Source organism: Trichosurus vulpecula, chromosome 3, assembly GCF_011100635.1.
Source record: "Trichosurus vulpecula isolate mTriVul1 chromosome 3, mTriVul1.pri, whole genome shotgun sequence".
Lineage (NCBI taxonomy): Eukaryota > Metazoa > Chordata > Mammalia > Diprotodontia > Phalangeridae > Trichosurus > Trichosurus vulpecula.
In genome coordinates, this window is record NC_050575.1 from 227,164,613 (window position 1) to 227,188,798 (window position 24,186).

General features: G+C 38.4%; 2 protein-coding genes across 2 annotated transcripts in view; one reads left to right on the top strand and one right to left on the bottom strand.

The window, feature by feature from the left end:
• CDH13 (cadherin 13) overlaps positions 1-24,186 on the top strand; it is a 1,345,123-nt gene that overhangs the window by 484,389 nt on the left and 836,548 nt on the right. The gene's annotated exons all lie outside the window — the stretch shown is intronic.
• LOC118841619 (uncharacterized protein C15orf61 homolog) lies at positions 5,584-6,091 on the bottom strand. Its single transcript, XM_036749177.1, has one exon. It carries the CDS (start codon positions 6,089-6,091, stop codon positions 5,615-5,617), a length of 477 nt encoding a protein of 158 aa, XP_036605072.1. The 3' UTR covers positions 5,584-5,614.

Genomic DNA, 24,186 nt, shown 5'->3' on the forward strand with positions numbered 1-24,186 from the left:
ATGTAAAAGCCCAGAGGAATGCAGTTGGGTGGGAGATGAAGATATTGCTGTTCTTAGCATCTTCCGTAAGGAGAGGAGTTCTCCACTCCATCATCCAGAGGGATCCCAGGAACAGAGGGTACTGATGACATATAAGTATCAAGGCAGAGATGATCCTACAGGGGAATGAGTTTCCTAGAGGCCAGAAGGCCAAAGCTAATAAACAAACATTTAGTGGAACATTCCCCATCATCTATGAGATCTGTCATACCTCAAACTTTTCTCTGTCGTGTACTTTATGCTCTGGGGTGATAGACAAGTAGATCATCTCTCAAGAGTGCATGATTTGCTCTTCCACTTTTGTTTATAAGTTCATATGCTTCTTTATTTTGGAATACCCTTTCCTACACTGATCTATGGAAATCCTACTAATCCCTAGAGGTATAACTCAAATGACACTTCCTCGATGAAATCTTTACTTCTCCATTCCCCCCAATAGATCTAAATTCCCATAGGTCTACAGCTAGAAAGTATCTCAGAGGCCAACCTTTCAATTTACAGATGAGGAAACTGAGCTTCAACAAAGCTGACAGATTTATTCAATTTTACACAAGCAGTAAATATCAGAGTAAAACCTAGACTCCTGAACTCCAGATTTGGTGTTCTTTCCATTGTATACTGATGTTTTCAAAATTGGCCCTCTCCTCTAAGCTCTCACAACACTTTGTATCTCTCTTATGCACTTAATCATTACAATTATTTTGCAGTTTACAATCCTGGAGGGAAGAGAACCATGCCTTATTTATCTTTATATTTCACTATCTGACACAGTTCTTTCCACATTGGAGGTCATTTATAAATGTTTTATGAACTAAATTTAACATATATCAAAAGAAAATGTAATATCTGAGCCTGTTTCTCTCATCTACAAAGAACCATAGATAAAGCTAGAGATACACACACACACACACACACACACACACACACACACAGATACACACACAGATACACATACTTGACAAAGTTACTTGGTAGAACAGGCTAGAGTAATGGTTAGGATTCTAGACTTTGGGTCAGAAAAACCCATGAACCAAATCCTATTTCTGACATTTACTTGCTAGAGCTAGTAACTCCACCCTAACTGTGTGGCTATGGGTAAGTCACAACCTCTCTGAGCCTCAAACAATTCTTTAAGTTGTAATTACAAATGGTTTGGGAACTACATCCATGTGTGAAATAAACACAGGTGAAAAACAAAACAAAACAAAAGCCTGGATCTTTGATGTATTAAATTAAGAATAATAATAATAATGATAACAATGATGATAGTAACTAACATAGTGTCTTCTATGTGTCAGGAACTGTGCTAAGTGATTTACAAATATTATCTCATGTGACCCTCATAACAAACTTGGGAAGTAGGTGCTATTACCATCTCCATTTTACATATGAGGAAACTGAGGCAAATGGAGGTTCACTAACATGTCCTAGGTCACATTGCTAGTAAGTATCTGAGGCCAGGCTTGAATCCAGGTCTTCCTACCTCAGAGTCTGGTACAGCTAGGCCACCTTCCTTTGCATTTTTTTTGATTAATTCCCTTGATATTCTCAACCTTTTCTTGTTCCCAATGAATTTTGTTATCATTTTTTCTAGCTCTATAAAACATTTTTGGTATTTGATTATTATGGCACTGAATAAGTAAATTAATTTAAATGGAATTGTCATTTTTATTATACTAGCTCAGCCTACCCATGAGCCACTGATAGTTTTTCCAGTTGTTTAGATCTGACTTTGTGTGAAAAGTGTTTTCTAATTGTGTTCATATAATCTCTGGGTTTGTCTTGGCAGGTAGACTCAAATATTTTATATTGTCTACAGTTATTTTAAATGGAATTTCTCTTTCTCTTTCTTGATGCTAGTCTCTGTTGCTAAAACATAGAAATACTGATGATTTATGTGAGTTTATTTCATATCTTATAACTTTGCTGAAGTTGTTAATAATTTCACGTAGTTTTTTAATTAATTCTCTAGGATACTCTAAGTATACCATCATATCATCCGCAAAGAGTGATAGCTTTGTTTCCTCATTGCCTGTTCTAATTCCTTCCATTTCTTTTTCTTCTCTTATTGCTAAAGCTAACATTTTAAATACAATATTGAATAATAGTAGTGTTAATAGGCATCCTTGTTTCACCTCTGATCTTATTAGGAAAGCTAGCTTATCCCCATATAATGCTTGGTAAATACTACTTATCATTTTAAGGAAAGCTCCTTTTATTCTTATGCTCTCCAGTATTTTAATAGGAATGGGTATTGCATTTTGTCAAAAGCTTTTTCTACATCTATTCAGATAAACATATGATTTGTATTAATTTTGTTATTTATATGGTCAGTTATGCTGAAAATTTTCTTAATATTGAACCAACCCTGTATTCCTGGTGTAAATCTCATCTGGTCATAGTGTGTTATCCTCATGAATAATTGCTGTAATCTCTTTGCTAATATTTTGTTTAAAAAATTTTCATTAATATTAAGTATGGGAATCGGTCTGTAATTTTCTTTCTCTGCTTTGGCTCTTCCTGGTTTAGGTATAAGCACCATATTTGTATTATAAAAGGAATTTGGTAGGGCTCCTTCACATATTTTTCAAGTAGTTTATATAGTATTAGCATTAACTGTTCTTTAAATGTTTCATTGAATTCACTTGTAAATCCATCTGGAGATTGTTTTCTTAGAGAGTTCATAGATGGCTTATTAAATTTCTTTTTTTTTTTCTAAAATGGAGTTATTTACTTTGTTTCCTTTTCTGTTAATCTGGGGATTTACATATTTTTTGGTAAATATTCATCCATTTTACTTAGATGATCAGATTTATTGGCATACAGTTGGGCAAAATAGCTCCTAATTATTGTTGTAATTTCTTCTTCAGTGGTGGCGAATTTACTCTCTTCATTTTTGATACTGGCAATTTGGTTTTCTCTTTTATTTTTTAAATAAAATTAACTAAACCATTTTATTGGTTTTTCATAAAACCAGCTCTTAGTTTTATTTATTAGTTTTATTAGTTTTAGTTTTATTAATCTCTCCTTTGATTTTTCAGAATTTCTAATTTGGTGTTTAATTTAGGAATTTTTAATTTGTTCTCTCTCTAGCTTTTTAGTTGCATGCCCAATTCGTTGATCTTTTCTTTCTCTATTTTATTTATGTAAACATTTAGAGACATAAAATTTCCCTTAAGAACTGCTTTGGCTGCATCCCATAAATTTTGGTATGTTGTCTCATTATTGTCATTCTCTTTGATGAAATTGATTGTGTCTATGATTTGTTATTTGACCCACTCATTCTTTAGGATTAGCTTATTTGGTATCCAATTAATTTTAATCTATCCTTCCATGACCCTTTATTACATGTAATTTTGATTGCATCATGATCTGTAAAGGAGGCATTTAATATTTCTGCCTTTCTGCATTTGATTGTGAGATTTTTGTGTCCTAATACATGGTCAATTTTTGTGTAGGTGCCATGTACTGCTAAGATAAATATATATATTCCTCTGTATCCCCATTCGGTTTTCTTCAGAGGTCTGTCATATCTAACTTTTCTAAAATTTAATTCACCTCCTTAACTTCTTTTTTGTTTATTTTGTGGCTTGATTTATCTAGTTAGTTCTGAGATGGGGAGGTTGAGTTCCCTCACTAGTATAATTTTTCTATTTCTTCCTGTACCTCCTTTAACCTCTCCTCTAAGAATTGGATGCTATACCGTTTGGTGTATATATGTTTAGCATTGATATTGCTTCATTGTCTACAGTACCTTTTTAGCATGATGTAGTTTCCTTCCTTATCTCTTTTAATTAGATCTATTTTTGCTTTTGCTTTGTCTGAGATCAGAATTGCTACCCCTGCTTTTTGAAATTTTGCTTCCGTTGAAGCATAATATATTCTGCTCTAGCCTTTTATCTTTACTCCATGTGTATCTCTCTGCTTCAAATGTGTTTCTTGTAAACAAAATATTGGAGTCTGGTTTTTTTTTTTAATTCACCCTGCTATCAGCTATTTTATGGGAGGGTTCAGCCCATTCACATTCAGTTATTATTACTAACCGGGTATTTCTCTCCATCTTATTTTCCCCCATGTTTATACTTTTTCTCTCCTTTCACCCTATCCCTCCTCGCCAGTATTTTGCTTCTGACCACCACCTCACTCAATCTGTCCTCCCTTCTCTCATAATTCCCCCCCATACACATTTTCTTTCCCTTTCCCCTCTTACTTCCCTATAGGGTAATTAAATTTCCATATCCAACTGAGTGTCTCTGTTATTCCCTCTTCGAGCCAAATCAAATGAGAATAAGGTTCAAACAATACTTGTCCCTTCCCTTCTTTCCCTCTCCTGTAATAGGTCTTTTGTGCCTCTTCATGTGATGTAATTTACCCTCTTCTGCCTTCCCTTTTCCTCTTCTCCCAGCACAATTCTTTTTTCACTCATTTTTTTTATATCATCACATAAAAGTCAACTAATACCCACACCCTCTGTCTATGTATATTCCTTCTAACTGCCCTAATAGAGATATAGTTCTCAAGAGGTATAAGTATCATCTTCCCTTGTAGGGATGGATGTAAACAGTTTAACCTTATCAAATAATGGTGTTTTTTCTTTCCTGTTTACCTTTTTATGCTTCTCTTGAGCCTTGTATTTGAAGACTGGATTTTCTGTTCATCTCCAGTCTTTTCATGAGGAAAGTTTGGAAATTCCCCATTTCATTTATCTTTTCCTTTGAAAGGTTATGTTCAACTTTTTCTGAGTAGTTGATCCTTGGTTGTAATTCAAGTTTTTTTGCCTTCCAGAATATCATATTCTAAGTCCTCTGATCTTTAATTATAGAAGTCCTGTTTAATCTTGACTGTGGATCCTTGATATTTGAATTGTTTCTGGCTGCTTGTAGTATTTTCTCCTTGACTTTATAATTCTGGAATTTGGCTACAATATTCTTTGGAGTTTGAATTTTGGGTTCTCTTTCAGGAGATTATCAGTGGATTCTTTCAATGACTAGTTTATCCTCTGGTTCTATAGGATATCAAGTAGTTTTCCTTGATAATTTTTGAATGATGCTGTCCAGGCTCTTTTTTTGATCATGGCTTTCAGACAGCCCAGTAATTCTTAAATTATTTCTCCTGGATATATTTTCCAGCTCAGTTGTTTTTCCAATAATATAATTTATATTTTTTTTCTATTTTTTAATTCTCTTGATTTTGTTTGACTGCTTCTTGATGCCTCATATGGTCATTAGCTTCCATTCGCCAAATTCTAATTTTTAAGGAATATTATTCTTCAGTTAGCTTTTCCATTTGGCCAATTCTGTCTTTTAAAGATATGTTTTCTTCAGTGGATTTTTTTTTCATTTGGCCAATTGTGTTCTCTAAGAATCATATTCTTCAATCTATTTTTGTCTTTATTTGTCTAAGCTATTGCCTTTCTCTTGCATAACTCTCATTTCTTTTCCCAATTTTTCTTCTACTTCTCTCATTTGATTTTTTTTTTGTTGTTTTTAAAAAGTTTTATTTTAAAGGAACAAAAATAAATATTTTATACACATGAGAAAAACCCACTAGCTGTTGTGCTCTTCAATGCACAGTGTTAGTACATGGCACCTTCATCTTCTTTATTTAGAAAATAAACTGTTATTGGTCCATAACTGGTATGAACAGTCTCTGTGACTCTGGCAAATAACCAGGAGCCAAGTCCATATAATAAAGTTGGAATGCCGAGGTTGATGACTTTGAGCGCTGTGAAGAACTGATCCTGCCGGTCCAGGTCCTGCCAGGGCGCCTTGGAACAGTGGTACTTGATGAAGGGGAAGCAGCCGGTGCGCAGAACGTGGTAGTTGGCTCCCTCCACCGCCCAGTTGAAGTGGGAGAGGCCGAACTGGTCGTTGTGCACGGCGCTGTAGGGGACGCAGAACGAGGTCCAGTGAGGCAGGCGCCGCTGCAGCAGGTGCTGGGTCAGCACCTCCGAGGCGCGGGGCTTGGGGTCCCGGGCCGAGGCGGCGCCCCGAGGGCTCAGCAGCAGCACCAGCCGCAGGGCGGCCTCGTGAACCCGCCTCAATAACTCCATGGGCGTCCCTCCCCCCCCTCTCATTTGATTTTTAAAACACATTTTAAGCTCTTCCAAGAAAGCTGTTTGGTCATGGGAACAATTAATATTCCCCTTTGAGGTTTTTCATGTAGTCATTTTGACATAGCTGTCCTCTTCTGATTTTGCGTTTTGATCTTCTCTGTCACCATAGTAGCTTTTTATGGTCAGGACTCTTTTCTGTTTTTTACTCATTTTTAGCCTATGTCATGACTTTTAAAACTGAGTTCTGCTCCTGGGGCACAGGTGCCACTGTCCTAAGCTTCTTGTGCTGGGGGCTTAGAGCTCTGGTCACTGGCTTTCTGCACCAGGGCTTCAGGGACTGGCAGCTTGCCTAGTGTGCTGGGGTGACCTAGCCTTTTCATGCCCATTGTGTTGGGTGTTCTGGGGCTGGCAGTTTGCCTTCTGCACTGAGACTGGAGGACTCACAGATTGCCTTCTGTGCAATGCCTGTTGAGACAGAACCATGGGGCATAGGTTGCTGACTTCTGCTGTGGCTAAGAGCCTCCTACTGGATTGCCTGGACACCATCAGTGTTGGGGATCACTCTTTTACTCAAGTGAGACAGGCCTTTTCTGAAATCTTTCTAAGTTATCTTAAGCTGGAAAATCATTTCACTCACTCATTTTGTAGGTTGTGCTGCTCCAGATCCCATTTAAAGTCTGGATTTAATGTTCATTCAAAAGGAATGTGGGAAAATCTTAGGCAACTTCCTGGCTTTTCTGTTCCATCTTGGTTCCCTTTAACATTCAGTTTCACAAAATTTTGAGTACCAGATTTTTTACTCTCCCTCCCCTCCCCTCTTCCTAAAATGGTAGGCAATTTGATGTAGATTTTACATACATATACCTGCATATATACATGCATATACATTTGCACATATACATATATATACATATGCATATATACATACATATACGTATTTATATACATACATGTGTGCATACACACACATACGATTATGTGTTGTTTTCTTTGTATCTCAAAGCTTAGCACAGTGCCTGGTACATAATAGATATTTAATAAATGCCTGTTGACTGACTTGATGAATCACTGACATCAAAGGACACATACTGGAAAGAAATCATGAATGTAATATATATTCAAAAACCTTCACTGAGTTTGCAGACCTTGTTTAATACCTGTGAGTCCATCCTGGAAAGAATCTCTTTAAATGCAATTGATGTAAAGAAATCCTTCTTGAGAGATCACCCATTACTCATCATATATGAGACAGCCAAGTCTTAAGCCAGACGAAATGCTTTATCCAGTATCAGAATTCATGCTGTTGCTCTTCCTTCTGAAGAAAGGAATGACTGGCAAATTGTCTGAGGTACTATATAGGGATTTTGTTTAGGTAAGAGTTAGACCGAAAGGAATTTGTAAGATTCTGATTTCTGTGAGGAGAGGAGATTTACTCCAGGTAACCTAGCTAACAGATGACACCTCAGGGATTCAAACTCAGGTCATCTCCATATTCACTGTTCTTTCCAAGAAAGAATAGCTGCGTGGAGGCATAAAAATTCTTCTCCAGGCTACAAGGATTTGCTCATTTCTCTAATTATTTTAATGGTTACTCTAATTATCCTGTTAATTCAGGACCTGTAAGGCTCTTCAATTAATCAATAAATCAAGAATAATTTATTAAAGACTAGTACTAATAATTAGGGATACAAAGTCAAGAAGAACAGTTCCATTGTTATGAGGAATATACCATTTATTTTAATATGTTCATACAAGATATATTTAGTAATTTAGTATATGGACAGCAATGAGAGAGAGAGAGAGAGAGAGAGAGAGAGAGAGAGAGAGAGGGAGGGAGAGAGAGGGAGAGAGAAGAAGAAGAAGAAGAAGAAGAAGAAGAAGAAGAAGAAGAAGAAGAAGAAGAAGAAGAGAAGAAGAGGAGGAGGAGGAAGAGGAGGAGGAGGAAGAGGAGGCAGCAGAAGAGGAAGAAGAAGGAAGAGGAGATGAAGAAAGGAGGAGGAGGAGGAAGAAGAAGAAGAGAAGGAGGAGGAGGAGGAGGAAGAAGAGGAGGAGGAGGAATACAGCAGAGACCACCAGTTACAGTGGAAGAACCAGAACTTTTCCCAAATGATTGATTAAAATATCATTTTCAATCTATAGTGCACTGCCATCAGTCATGATAGGTTCTGGGAAAAATAAAACTAAATAAAAAACTTTAATAGGGATTAATCAGGATGCTATGATATTTGATCATACTTCATGATTATTAAACACCCATATAGGAAATTATCAATAGAGTGGCAACTGTAACATATTGGAAAATGGACAAGATTTGGCGTAGAAGACATGGATTGGAATACTGGCTCTACCATTTTCTGCCTGGATGACCTCGGACAAACCATATTCCCTTTCTGGGCCTCAGTTATTTTACCTTTAAAATGAGGTTGTTGGACTAAGTGATGTTTAATTTGCTTCACAATTCTAAATCCTATGAGCAAAAGGAGAAAACAAACAAAACAAAACAGTGGAATGTTTTTCCTTGTCCTGAATATAATATTTAACATAAAACTAGATCAGTCATTTTCTTAGGGTCCTCCAGTATCCCTAAAGAGCCTATATACCATCTTGAGTACCTTTGCTTATGCCTGGGGAATATATACTTGGCTCCCACTTTCTCTTCTTTCCCCTGTAGTCTAGGCGAAATAGGGTGCAATAGATTGAGAGAGAATGAGCTGCTTTCCCATAATTACTTAATCCAAACTCACTTCCCTGTCCCTCCTCATTGCTAGTATGAAGCCTGCTTGGAAAGGCCAAGGAGGGATTAAAAAAAATCTGTAAATACCATTTGCATTTTGAAATTGGAATAAAAGGTCATTTGGTCTCCGCTGCTTTGGAATTTGTGATAACTGGATATGGGCTAACCTGAAGTTTATCTTTGTATTGCCTCTGAAGGCACAACTACTTAGCAAATTCATAGAATGAGCAAGATTCCAGGGGCTTGCTTAGCCATAGAGAGGCTCATCAAGCACTTTAGCCCATTAATTGTTCATACTAAGTGTCTGATGCTAATTATAAAAATCAGCCTTATCTCTTCATTATAGGTAGGCCAGCAGGGACCTTTACTTGGCAAGGCCTCTGTTAACAGTGAGTTCCCATTTACTGTATCTACTAGAAAGTAATAAAGACTATTTAAAAAGTGCCTGCAGTTCAGACTTTTCAGTAATTCTGATGGCCTTTCCTCCAATTAGCTTGAATCCCTGAGACCCTTGTAAATATTTAATACCTCTCCTTCTGGTGTCACTTCTGTTGAGTTGTGACTGTGTGTGTGCCACTGGAATGTGTGTGTTCCATATGCTAAGGTTATCCACTGGAGATGCTTCCGTGTGTACATCAGCCCCTGGCCATGATGGTGGGAGCACACAAAGACTGAGCTATCACAGTCGCCAGAGGGCAGGTTGCTGACCCTCCTCAAATGAATCTCACCCTAGGCACTGGCATTTTTTCCTGCACCCATATTTTCCCAGCGCCACACAGTTAGCTGTGTTCTATCACCCCAGTTCTGGGGGCTTCGATCTACTCTCTCCTGACCATAGATGTGGGCTTCAGGTCAGGGCATTAGTCACGAACACCATCTGGAATTTTTAGCAGCCAGCCCTCTAAATGATCTCATTCTCTGAGCAGTGTGTCAATCTATTTTGGAAGGGAGGAGAAGCAAAGTGATAAAATGAGGATTGTGCCAACTGAGATTACAACTGGAATTTTTACATGTACTACAAATAGAGGGTTATATTAATAGTATTGATAAATCCACATTTTCCCCTTCTTTTAAAAAAAAACAGTCTTAAGATTAGAATCTCTGCAAGAAATCAGGATCTGTTGTGAACATAGAATGTTAGAGCTGGAAGGGACCACAAAGATCAACCAGCACTTAGCCCGATGCCTGGAATACAGTAGGCACTAAGTGAATAATGATTGATTGATTGATCTAGTCTAAGCATTTCACTTTACAAAAGAGGAAAGCCCTGATCTGGAGGTGTGATCTGGAAATGAGAAGTGAGTTGCCCAAAGTGGCAGAGCTAATTAAAGGCAGACCTAGGCCATGAACCAAGCCTTCCCAATTCCAAATTGAGTGTTCTTTCATGACATAACCCTTCAAAGAATTTAGAGGTATTTCTGAAGCTTGGTTGAACTGACCAAAATCATCTAGAATATAAGGGTTTGCAGTACCCTGGGCTTGTCTGGGCATATCCAGCTCACCTAATATGGAGGAATCTTGAGGGATCTTGGAAGCATGTCCAGATTGCCTAACATGGAGGCCTCTATGCCCCGTCCTATGCAGGTGTAGCCTCCTTTGGCTGGCATCATACTTGGAACAGGCTACAACTTTTAAAATTGGAGAGCGTATATTCCTTCTTGCTCACCTGCTTTTCTATACCACTTCTTTCTGGTGCATCTAGAGGGTGAAGATCGCAGGCCATCCACAGCAGGGTTGTCATGAGCTGAACAGAGGAGAGAGGAAGGACCTCCTTTGCCTACTTCTCCTTTTACCGTGTCTGAGAAATGGGCCTGTGTGTGTGTTTGTGTTTTTTTCTCTTCTATGTTGTTTGTTCTTAATTTCAGGTGGTGATCCTCACCAGATCTGAGAGTTAGATCCATGGCAACCTTGGGGCCTAGATTGTAGGTGGGGTGGGTGGCAGGGAAATCTTGAGAAGACAGGGTGTCTGGGACTAGAGCCCAAGAGGGGCTTTTGGACTTGGAACTGAGACCGTTCTCTACAGCTATGAAACTCATCTGCTTTCCCGCTTTCCCTCCCCAGAGACTGAGGCAGTACAAAGGGGGAGGAAGATTATGTCTCTCACATGCTGAAGAGCAATTTTGCATATTTGTGAATTTATCTTTGAGTAAAAATTTCTTTAGAAAAGCAAATCAGATGTTAATGACTAAATGGAATTGGGATGCAGGGGATACCCCTGTGCTTCAGGGAACACCATTGCTAGGGGCTAGAGCCATCGGCAGGAAATGTAGGCATGCCAAAAACCCCTTCAAGGGGTGTATCCAACTACTTTTCAGATATCTCCAACTGTACATCCAGTAGACACCGTAACTCCACATCTCTAACACTGAACTCGTTATTTTTCCCCCTAAAAGCTAACCCCCGCCTACCTTTCCTATTATTGTAGAGGGCAACGCCATCCTCTCTGTTCCTTACGCTTGTAACCTTTGCTATCTTTCACTTCTCTCCCACTCCCCACTGCCCAGCCCCATCCAATCTAATCCAACTGATCTGTTGTCAGGGCCTATTGATTTCATCTTTGCAACATCTTTTAAACAAAACCCATTTTGTTGTCTGACATTGGCACCACTCTGGTGTGGGCCCTTATCATCTCACACGTGGACTATTGCAATAGTCTGCTGGTGGGTCTGCCTACATCTAGTCTCTCTCCACTCCTATCCAGTGATTTTTCTAAAGTGAAGGTCTGACCCAATCAATCCCCTTCTCAATAAACTCCAGAGGTTCTCTATTGCCTCCAGGATAAAATACCAAAGTCCTTTTTTTTGGAGGGGGGAAGGCGGGGCAATTGGGGTTAAGTGACTTGCCCAAGGTCACACAGCTAGTAAGTGTGTCAAGTGTCTGAGGTCACATTTGAACTCAGGTCCTCCTGACTCCAGAGCCGGTGTTCTACTCACTGCGCCACCTAACTGCCCCCCAAAATCCTCTTTTTGACATTCAAATCCCTTTATAACTTGACCTTTTTACCTTTCCAGCCTTCTTACACCTTACTCCCCACCACATAGTCTTTGATCAAGTGACATTGGCCTTCTTGTTCTTTTCCTTCCAGGCCTTTTCCTTGGCTGTCAGCCATGCCTGGAATGTTCTCCATATTCATCTCCATTAACTGGCTTCCCTGGATCCCTTCAAGACACAGATAAAGTCCCATCTTCTTCATGCTTTCCAAAACCCTCAGCCCTAGTGCCTTCCCTCTCTTAATTATTTCCTATTTACCTTTTATATTGCTTGCCTGTATGTATTTGTTTGTTTGTTGCCCCTCCGCCTCCCACTAGATTGTGAGCTCTTTGAGAGCAAGGACTGGTTTCTGCTTGCTTTTTTTTGTATCCTCATCACTAGCACGGTACATGGCAAGTACTAGGTGCTTAATAAATGTTTTGACTGACTGACTTAAGGGTCCTGGAAAACTAGGGGAGGAATGACATGTAACACACCTGCCTGGTGTGTGCCAAACTAATCAGCACTACACCAGAAGCACGTTGTTTGTCTATACTTAGAAACCAAGGGATCCAGATGGAAAGATTGTCCTCCTATATGTATTGTCTCCCATTAGATTAGGGTTAGACAGATAGGAGAGCCAAAAAAGATCATGAAAACCCTGAGAGGCAAAGTATGGATGAGGAGAAGGTGATCAGTGGAGGATATAGATTAAAAAATATCATTAGATTTGGAAATTAGGAGATCATTGGTAAAACTGGAGAGAGATCAGAGGCTCCTCCAGGAAATGGAATGTAGGGAATTGTATCCCTTGTGTCTTTCACAGCACACAGTGCCTGACACATAATAGGTACTTAAGAAATTCTCATTCATTCATTCACTCACACTGGATCTACTGCACATGCACAGCCACTGGTTCCCATCTCAAAATAGCCCTTCATTTTTCTGGGAAGATTTCTTTTGCCATACTCCTAACTTGTGAAGGTTTTGTTCCATGTTATTAACAAAAGCAATAATAGTATAAACATATAACAATTATAAAGTTTTTCAAGGCTTGAAACTATAATTTTTATGTATGTTTGTATACATGCACACACACAGTATTTCATTTGATTCTTCCAACAAGCTTGTGAGGTAAGAACTACAGGTGATATATCCATCCTTCTTTTACGGATAAGGAGCTGACATTCAGGGAGGTTCAAAGCAAGGCACTGGGCCATATTCATGGAGCTCATATGTCCTGTGATACTTGATAGTTTGCCCTTACAGGCACTGTCAAAATGTCAAGAATAGAGGGTGAATGCATTGAAAGAATTACCATATAGAACTCCAGGCTTGAAACCAAGAAGACCTGTGTTGCAGAGTTGCTTCTGGCACATACTGTCTATGAAACCTTGTGCAAGTTACTGAAACTCTTAGTACTCTAAGAAACCCTCTAATATAATGAGATGCAGAGATGTTGCTGATCTGCATTGGTAGAGGGAGTTTCCTCACCCAGGAGTTCTTTAAATCATTGTAATCACATGACTAGTCCCTATCCCCCCCATCCCTGATTAGAAGTAAAGGAAATCCTCTCTGAAGAAAATCTGCCCGCCATGGATTTCCTCCATTTAGCAGAGCCCTGATCTATGGCAGGCCAGTGATCATCAGGTCCAGGCCCATATGTTTCCTGACCTTTTGGTTTTAGTTTGGGATATTAGGCTCAACTAGATAGGAGAGTTCAACCTACCTTTGCCACTTCTGGAACTAATAGAAAATTCCCAGGCTGAACATATTAAGATTTGGGTAAAATAGTCCATGGACATCCGCCCAGTCTCTACCCTGGTGCTCAGATCCCAAGGCTATTCTTAGCCCTAGACTTTTAGGCACTGGTCCATGCCAGGCCCCAAGGCAAACAGCTTAGATATGTGAATACCCAGATGTGAAGTTCTCTTTCCATATTGAAGTTCAAAGGGGAGAGAAGAGAGGTGCAGGAGAGAAAAAAGCCTACTACCCTAGACTTTTTCCTTTACAAACTTTTGCCTGATTTGTCTAATCCTGCGCCTGTTTATGTGCTGATGATAAAAATCTGGTCTCCTGCAGATACTTATTTTAAGAGCAAATTTTGGCTTCACAAGATTCTGGACTTGAACAGTACAGTGTGTGGTGTTAACATTAAGACTAGAAGTATAAAAAGAGCTTTTCTTTATATGATACTTTATAGTTTATAGAGCAGAATTTCACAGAAAATCAGAATTGGGAGGAACCTCAGGGGATATCTAATCTAGCTTCTAAGTGCCCATAAATCTTCATGGCAACATCTCCAAGTAATTGTTCAGCTTTGGCTTGAAGACCTTTAGTGAAGGACAACTCATCATGACCTTCTGAAGCAGAGATTTATGCATTTGGATAGCTCTAATTATTAGAAGACCTCTCCCTGCCCCCATACTTACTCTTATATGTAGCTCATCAACCCTTCCTGTTTCTGTCCCTTGGAACCAAGCAGAACAGGATAGTCCCTCTTCTACAGGACAACTCTTCAGATATTTGAAAATGGCTGTCATATCCCTTTGTCAGTCTGCTTTCCTCCAGGCTAAACAATGCTGTTTGCTTTGACAGGCACTAGCATGTCATGATCTTGAGCCCTTTGACCATCACGGGGTGGAGCAGGTGATCAGAATTAGTCAAGAGAAGGAAGAGGATGTATTGAAATGTGTATAGGGGGCATCAATCTGATGTACAATATTTTAGAAATGTACACAATTTGACAGGAAGCATTTTGGGTGCTTATTTCATTAAACATTCTAATATTCTGACTTCATCATTCTGGTTATAATCAGCTTGTTATAACCCGTGTATTTTATTTGTAAAGAAAAAAAAAAAACCCTGCAGATAACATTCTGAAGCCAGTGGGCTCATATGTTAGTTCAGCTCACAGTAGTTACAAAGCAAGGTCAACTCATGACTTTCTAGATTTGTTACTAAACTAGACATTAGTTTCACCATATAATTGCCTCTTAATTAGGTAATCTTGAAAACCTGGATTTAGTACAGAAAGGCAAAGTGCTCGCATTGGGAATGCTTTGATGTGCCCCTAGAAAATAACAGAACTCTTTTAATGTATTATTCTTTATCCTACATCATTAGGATATGTTCAAATTAGGTAGGTGCCCCTACCTAATTAGGTAGATTGTCCCCACCTCTGGACTTGCCTGCAGCAAATGCATCATTTCCAAAGTGGGCCAAAGCAACCTTCACTCTTAACCTATATCAAAGCAAAACTATGAATAATACATCTGTAGTGATGGGGTGGGTAAGGCTATTGAGGGACCTCATGCCAGGCCTTTAGCATGGAGATTCCTTGGCAGGTTCACTATAGCCCAGTATATCTATCTTTCCACTTGTGGTCACAGAATCTTAGTGGTCTTCAGAGTAGTAGACCAGATAACATGGTAGACTTGGCACCTGGGAGTCATGGGCTTGAATCCAGTCTCTGGCTGGATTTGTGTGATCATCAGGGACTCGGTTTCTTCATTTGTCAAAAGTGCATAATAATAGCTATATCTCCAACCTAACCAGGTTACTATAACAACTCAGATGGGATAAAGTATGAAAAGGCTCCATAAAACAATTAGCTAAAATTCATGTTATTGTTGTTACCGCCACAACCATCACCATTGCTTAAAACTATCCCAGTAACCAGGACCGACAGTAACAGACTCAAATTCTCTAAGACCACAGGAGACTGCTTCCTTTACAGCAGAGATTCACACAGGCCCAGGATACTATAGCTCTTTGGCCAAGGTCTTCTTGTTGCTTTAGACTTTGTGAGAGGAGGCCAACCTTCTCCCTTCGTGTTTGTCATTACAATATCACCTTTTTTTAAAATTCAACAGACTTTCATGAGGGATCATGATCCCTGAGGTTGAATACTGTTTTTCATGGGAGCTATTTTTGAGTGGCTGCTTCCTCCTTAATGACAGAGGATGCTTCCTCTTTCATCTCTAAGTCACAGTGCATGATAGGTCACCTCTGGGAATATTTCCTGTAGATGACTCATGTCGTCCATGGGGTTCAGTGTCCCTGGTGCTTTCAATCACTGGGCCCAGAGCACTTAGAATGCTAGAATGTTAGAGCAAAGGGCCTCAGAGTCCTTCACATTCATCCCTAGCTATAACTAGCAATTTTTCCTTGTGGAGAAGGAGCACTGAACTTGACCTCAGTCCATTTGGTACAGGGCGATATGTGTTTCAGAAAAACAATGATACCACAAGGACATCGCTGATGAAATTGATGTAGAGTGTGGAAGTAGGAAGGGTTACGGGAGAACCAAGCCTGGAAAGAGCTCATTTAGGGTAAGAGAAGATCTCATCTAGTGGCATACTATTTTAACTAATTACCACTAATTAGAAGTTAATCTCAATTGATTCTATGTTGCTGAAGTACTGAAAATATAGGATAACCCAAAAGCCTCAAGGCAGTTTTAAGCTTTAATAGCTTAAAACTTCACTAAAGCTTTTGGGACACTCTATACTATTTGGATGTCTCACAATCTATTGCTCTGGTGTAAGGCCCCCATCACCCTATCCTACTTAAAACTCTGTCCTCATTTTGCAGAGATAGAATATGATAGCCAGAGAAGGAAAATTCCTTGCCATACCTAGTGCATCTTTTTCTGTGGAAGAGCTTAGTATAGGAAACAAGTCTCCTGACTATTCTTTCCTGTTCTTACCTGTTCTTCAATTTCAATTTGGGGATTTATCTTACACTTGGAGTTATGTCCTCTAGCCCTTGCTCACATTTCTTCTACAAGTCAAAGTCTGGGCTTTGGATTTTGTGCTACTGTCAGTGTATATATATAATATATACGTGTGTGTGTGTGTGTGTGTGTGTGCGTATAACAGCCTACAGTCCTCTTCAGCACAAAGTAGGAACTGATCTCTGTGTAGCATATGCCTGAGAAACTGAAGTTCCAGCTGTAATATGCTTCCATTCTATTAGAATGTTAGTTTCTCAAGGACAAGAGGAGGAGGAGGAGGTGGAAGAAGAAAAGGAAGAGGAGGAGGAAGAGAAGGAGGAGGAGGAGGAGGAGGAGGGGGAGGAAGAGGAGGAAGAGGATGAAGAGACCATTTCATTTTGGTTTTTGTATGGTCAGAACCAATACAGTCCCTTCTGACAGATGGTGCTTAGTATATGCATAAGTGAGCAGGGCACAGGTCTGGGCTAGGGAACTGCTGCCAGGGCAGGGTAAAGTATTTGACTTACTCATTTTCTACAACCCATTGCCCCTTCTGTACAATAATAATAGCTAGCATTTATAAAGCATTTATAAGGTTTGCAAAGCACTTGACAAATATTAAGTCATTCGATCCTCTCAATAATCTGCTAAGGTAGATGCTGTTATCACCTCCATTTTGCAGATGACAAAACTAAGGCAGATAGATATTAAGTAACTTGCCCAGAGTCACATAGGTAGTAAGTGTCTTAGGAAGGATTTGAACTCAGTTATTTCAGGTCTAGCACTCTTTCCAGTATCACACCTAGCTCCTAGGTCTCCATTTTGAAGTCGCAGCAATAGACCACTTTGGGCTAGAACAAGCCCTCAGTACTGATGAAGAGAGTTTACCAGGGGGAAATATGATTGTATATGGTCTAGTTCTCTATTATAAACCCCCTACAAGAAATGTCTCTATTCAGATGTTCCAATGTCACTCTAAGCTGTGGGCAGGAATCTAAGCCAAGGGCTCAGCTCATGAAGAAAATAGTTCCTTAAAAATTAGAATTAGGAAGCTACAAGCTAGTGACTTTATGGGACATCAAGAAACAACAAAATAAAATAAAAAAAATGAAAAAGAAGAAAATGTGAACTATCTCATTGATATATCTGTTATATATTAAATATTATCTAATATATCTATATTGAGATATCTATCTTACCCAATAGGGAAGTGGGGGAGGGGGATGTTGATAAAAAGAAAACCAGATAAAGGGATACTGGGGGAAGAAACAAAACAGACTTTTGAAGAGGAACAGGTTAAAAGGAGAAGAGAAAAATATGAACAGAAGAAAATAGGATGGAGGGAAATATACAGTTAGAAATAGCTGCGAAGGTATATGGAATGAGCTCAACCATAAAATGGAAACAGATAGAAGAACATATTAGAAACCAGAATCCTACAGTGTTTTTTTAAACAACAAATACATGAAACAGAAAGATCCACATAGAGTTAAAATAAGGGACTGGTGCTTTTGCTTTAGTTGAGGTTAAAAAAAAGTCAAGGGTAGCCATCATGATCTCAGACAAAGCAAAAGAAAGAAAGATCCAAGCTTATGGAGCAAGAATTCACTATTTAACAACAGATAAGGTCAAAAAAGGTACATGTTTTGGATATAAATGATATCATAAGCAAATTATATGCTTTATGCCTTGTAATATCTTAATTAGGAGAGTATGGAAAATTTTACCTATCTGATCTATGAATAAAGGATGTATTTATAGCCAAAAAAGAAATAAAGAGGACCACAGGAAGCATAATAGATAATTTTGATTACATGAAATTAAAAAGTTTTGTGAAAAATAAAAGCAATGCAACCAAAATTAGAAGGAAAGCAAGAAACAGGAACAAAATTATGCAAATTTCTCTGATAAAGGTCTCATATCTCAAATATATAGGGAGCTGGATCAAATTTATAAAAGTAAGAGCCATTTCCCCAGTTGATAAACGATCAAAGAACATGAACAAGAAATTTTCAGAAGAAAAATCAAAGCTATCTATAGTCATATGAAAAAAACGTTCTATTGGTTAGAGAAATGCAAATTACAACAACTCTGAATTGCCATCTTACATTCATCAGATTGTCTAACATAGCAGAAAAGGAAACTGAGAAATGGTGGAGGGGATATGGAAAATAGAGTCACTAATACCCTATTGGTAGAGGTGTGAACTTGTCCAATCATTCTGGAGGGCAATTCGGAGGTATGCCCAAAGGACTATAAAATTGTATATCCTTTAACCTAGCAATACCACTTACTAGTTCTGCATCTCAAAAACATAAAAAGAATAATGCCTATTTGCACAAAAATATTTATAGTAACTCATTTAGTGGTGGCAAAGAGTTGTAAATTGAAGGGATGCACATCAACTGGGGAATGACTGAACAAAATTGTGGTATACAATTGTGGTTGAATACTATTGTGTTATAAGAAATGAAAAGGGGGATAGTTTCAGAAAAACCTGGGAGGATCTATTTGAGTTGATACAGAGGGAAGTGAGCAGAACTGGGAAAGATTCTTATACACAGTAATAGCAATTTTTTAATGATGATCAGCTGTGAAACTTAGCTATTCTGTTCAATATAGAGATCCAGTACAATTCCAAAAGGCTCATAATGAAAAATGCTTTCTATTTCCAGAGAGAGAGTGCAAATTGAAGTGTATATCTCTATCTCTATCTATATCTCTTTCTATCTATCTATAACTTTACTTGTTCTTTCTCTTTTTTACAACATGGCTAATATGGAAATATGTTTTGCACAATTTCAGAAGTATATTTCATATATTGCTTGCCTTCTTTATGGATGAGGAAGAGAATTTGACATTCAAAACTAAAAACAAAAGAGTATTAAAAAGAAATAACTAATAAATTGTAAAAAATATTATGAGCTAGACTCTATGTTATATAGTAGGGATACAAAGAGAAAAATAAAAGTCTGTGCCCTCAAAAAATTAACATATTTTGGGATAAAATGACATTAACACAAAGAACATACACACATATATCTGTGTATATATATATATATGTATACATATAATTACATATACACTTCTATGTTTCAACATTTGTGTATATAGATGTATACATATAATACATATGACATATTCTTAAAAGTAAACCTTAAAACTCTATTTAGATTTTTAGAACACCATATACATGCATACATATATATATATATACACACATATACATACACACATATATTTGCATATATCTATAGTTTGTATGTATCTTTGTGTGTGTGTGTTTTCATGTGGTGGGAGAGAGAGAGGAACAAGCAGCTAGGGGTCAGGAAAGGCTGAATGTAAGCAGTGGGAAAATCTTCAAAATGAGAGAAAAATTAAAAAGTGAAATGTCCCGAGACTACTGCTCCATTTCGTGAACATTTCTATCACAAGCTATGATTTCAATTTTCAAGATGGAAGGACTCAGTTGAAGCCAAGCTGAGAAGTGTTTAATAGATGTCAGCAGGTTCTTTGGTTGCAGCCAGTGCTGGTCTGTCCTCTCAGACTGAATGAGCACATGGGAGGAAAGTTAACTAATGAGATCACATATGCAAATTATGGCACTAACAAGATGGAGTAGAGCCCTGCCTTTTTAAATAAACTCTGATGAATGGTTACAGTAGGCGCATGCCAACAACTTTTCAATTTACTAGTATGAAATGACAGCATTTTAAAATCCAAGTTTTATCTCTGTCTTTGAATTTGAGTTTAAAGGAGAAAGTACTCAACCTTTGAAATGCATGAAAATGCTACTGAATTTTCTAGGCCTTCTTAAAAAAATTCTCTGAACATCTTTGGCAATATGAATTTAAAGCATGGAGTTCAGTGAAGATGATGATTTATTACTAGCCTAGGTCAATACTAGTTCTGGCAATACACAGCTGTGTAACTTTCAGAAAGTTGCTTCATCTCTCTGGGCCTAAGTGTCCTTGGCTGTTAAGTGTGGAGGTTGAATTAGATAATTTCTAACGGTCCTGCAAACAGTAAATCTATGATCCTTTGACAAGAAGAGTCAATACCTGATTTTAAATGTATTCTAAGCAAATGGAAACTGAGGGAAGGAAGGCTTAGTTACCTATGATTAGATGTTGAAGAGAAGCATAAAGAGATTTGATTCTTTTCCTATACTCCCATCCCTACACTCCCTACCCAGTCATATACATATTCCCCTAAGTTCTATTAAGTCCAATATTCCTCTTTCTTGGAGTTATATCATGCAATTCATGGGATTTAAATGACCATGAATTGGCTTGTCAAGAGTACTGACTCAGAAGTTAAAAGTCCTGAACTCTAGTTTGGGCTTTGGCACTATATTGTATGACCTCTGGGCAAGTCCTGACCTCAGTTTTTTTTTTAATTTACAAAATGAAGATACATAACTTGACAAAACACATCTGTCAATACCAGTGGCAAAAGAGAGAAGCAGTGTGGCATAGTGGACAGAAACCTCGACTTGGAATCAGGGACAGGAACCTAGAAACTGGGCTTAGGTCCCACCTCTGACAGAACAGTGCCTCAGACAACTCTCTAAGATTATACATTGCAAAGCAGGCATTAATGTGCATTGGGAGTGGGTGTGGGGTAAAAAGATAAGGAAAAAAAGCATTTATTGAGCACCTATGATGTTCCAGGCATTGTGCTAAATACATATCTTATTTGATTCTTACAACAACCCTGAGAGATAGGTGCTATAATTATTCCTTTTTTTAACAGTTGAGAAAATGGAGACAAACAGATTAAGTGATTTGCCAAGAGTCACATAGCTAATAAGTGTCTGAAGCTAGATTTGACCTTAGGTCTTCCTGACTCCAGTCCCAGTGCTCTCACCACTGCACCACTTAGCTGCTTCAGTGCATTAGTAGAGTGTGTTTTCTCACTGGAAAATTCTATATCTCTGAAATTGCCTCTTAGGTTCATTTTTCCCATTGATGCTAGATGGCTGAGAATCACAGAAATTTCAGGTAACACATATGCTTACATACTGCATGCTGAAGGGAAGTAATATGAGAGCCTTATAATCACATTCTGGCTGAAAAAGCTGACAACAAAGTTATAAGTTTCTCTTATAATGGGGAGAATGACAGTAAAGCTTGCTATATGTGAGAGAACCATGCCATCACACAGTGTCATAGCTCTGAGAGCAAAGTGCCCTATGTTTAATGCTCTAGAGTTATGTGGCCATATAGGTCTCCAGCCCCACAAAGACTTTTCTAAATCGTTTTCTAAAAATGTGTTTAATTGCTCTTTGAGAGAAACTTACTCAAACTGTAAGATGTACCACTCTCCTAATCATCTGAAAACAAATTCTTCATCTTTTCCTCTTCATTTCCCTTTACGTCCAATCAGCTGCCAAGTCCTACCGATGGTCTTTTAGTAATATCTTTCATATCCCTTATACTCACACCCCATTCTAGGTCAGCTTCTCCTATATTTCTTCTTACGTGGACCCTGAAGTAGCTTTCTACCTGTATTCTCTCTACCTTTTGCCTCTTTCCTCCCATCACCCACTGACATCGGTGATAAACACCTTTTTGCTGCACATTATTGACCAATTCAGAAATACTTAATGCTTGCAAATAAAATGATTATCTCTTACCCTGTACTCCAGGCCTTCCATAGTCTGACTCCAACCTACCTTTCCAGTCTTATATAAGTCCAATTCACATTCTTTGTATTCTGGTCAAACTGGACTTCTTAATCCTATGTATCTAGTCCTACCCTCCCTTCCTCTGGACCTTTTGGCATGTTGTCTCTGCAGGCTGGAATGATTTTCTGCTTATATCTACGTGCTCAAAAATACTTTACTTCATGATTATTAATGTGGGATCTGTGACCATTTAAAAGAATTATATATGTAATGGATTTCTTTTATAATCATCTACATTTTATTTTACACATTAATCTGAGAAAGGATCACCAGACAACAATAGGGGTCCATGAGACACAAAGAGAGTAAGAACCCATGCTTTACTTCCTTCAAAGATTAGGTCAGAAGCTACTATCTCAGTCTAAGACATACTTAGAAATGATCCATCCCTCTTTGAATCTCTAGCATACTAGTCAGCTTAGTGCTTTTGATTTAATTCAATTCCATTCAGCGAGCTATTTTTAGCCTACTGAGTTCCAGATGCTACGCTAAGTGCTTCAGATACAAAAATAAATACACAAAAGTGTGCTAGATATATGCATAGCAAAGTGAGATAGTCCCTGCCCTCAAGGAGGTAATATTCTACTAAGGAAAACGACTGATGACTACATACAAAATAATTAAAAGAAAATTCAAAATAATTTCAAAATGTAGTCACCATTAGCAATACCTTCTCCTTCCCTTTTTACTACCTGCTGCTTCGGTTGTTGCCGTTGCTCTGCACAACAAACTGTACCATCAGAGGCCATTCTGCTTGGTACTTCCTGACATCTCCACCCTGGTCATTTTCTAGTCTATAAGGTGCCCTGGATGTGCTATCTCCCCTGCCTGCCCCCAGCTTTCTATCTTTTCACTGAGAACTATAATCAAATCCCTAGTACCATTGTACCTAGAAAGGCTGTGTTAATGAAATGCTCTCCTTCACTGATCATCTTTGCCATCCCTTCCCTAGCCACCATCCCCTGTGGGTTTCTGCTGCCTCTTAGAATGTAAGCTTCTTGAGAGTGGGGGGACCTGTCTCACTTCTCGCTTCTGTATCTGTATCCCTAGTGCTCGACAGAGTACTTTCCTCCCACTCCCCTTCTCTGGTCTGGCCTAAAACTCTAAAATTAGAAAGCGCTTAAAGTGCTTGCTATTCATTCACTTATTGTGTGCCAACTTGCATCATAATTCTCTAAATACTTTTTTTTATCCTTTCCCCTATCCCTAATGGACTGTGAACTACTTCAGGGCAGACTCTGGTGTGGTTTTACATCTCTGTATTCCCAATATAGCTCAAAACCCCAAGCAGATCCCTAGAAGTCATAGTTGCTTAAATGTTTGTTGAATTGAATGTTTTCCCACAGTTGGACTGAATGGTTTCCCAAGGCTAGAACTTTTTACCAGTGGCACTGCTTTCCACTGGAAAAAAAACCCTGCAGAACCTTGACTGTAATTATTTTAGTATTTAAAATCTGAATTGAAACATGTCTAGAAAGACTGGGAATATGTCTCCATTTCATATTTATTGACTTTGAAATATTTCCTATAGGAATAATATTAAAGAAATCTTTTAAAAGATTTAAAAAATATATAAGATCTTCATAAGTACCTTTCATGAGAGCTGGGACAGAATCCCCACCTTTGAATAGTTCCCAGCATGACTGTACGGCAATGCCTTCTGCTTGGTCCTGCAATAGATTTTCCAAGGCCATGATCAAATGGTTCCTGTATCTGTCAATTGTGGCTTTGAGAAAGAATCCCAATTTCCCTGAGTCCTTCAGAGAAGGATGCTTTTTTTTACATAGTGTTTGAATATTTATAACATGCTTTGCTCTTTTATAAGCTGAAGCTGGTTTTTTCCTGTTGAATATCAAAACCACCAGGCCTGGAGAAACCTGAAAAGTTTGAGAAGCACATAGTTTGCTGAAAGACTCATAACAACTTTGAACCTTCTGAGGCTGCAGGGATCAATGAAAACATGATGCACTACGTGTCTCTGT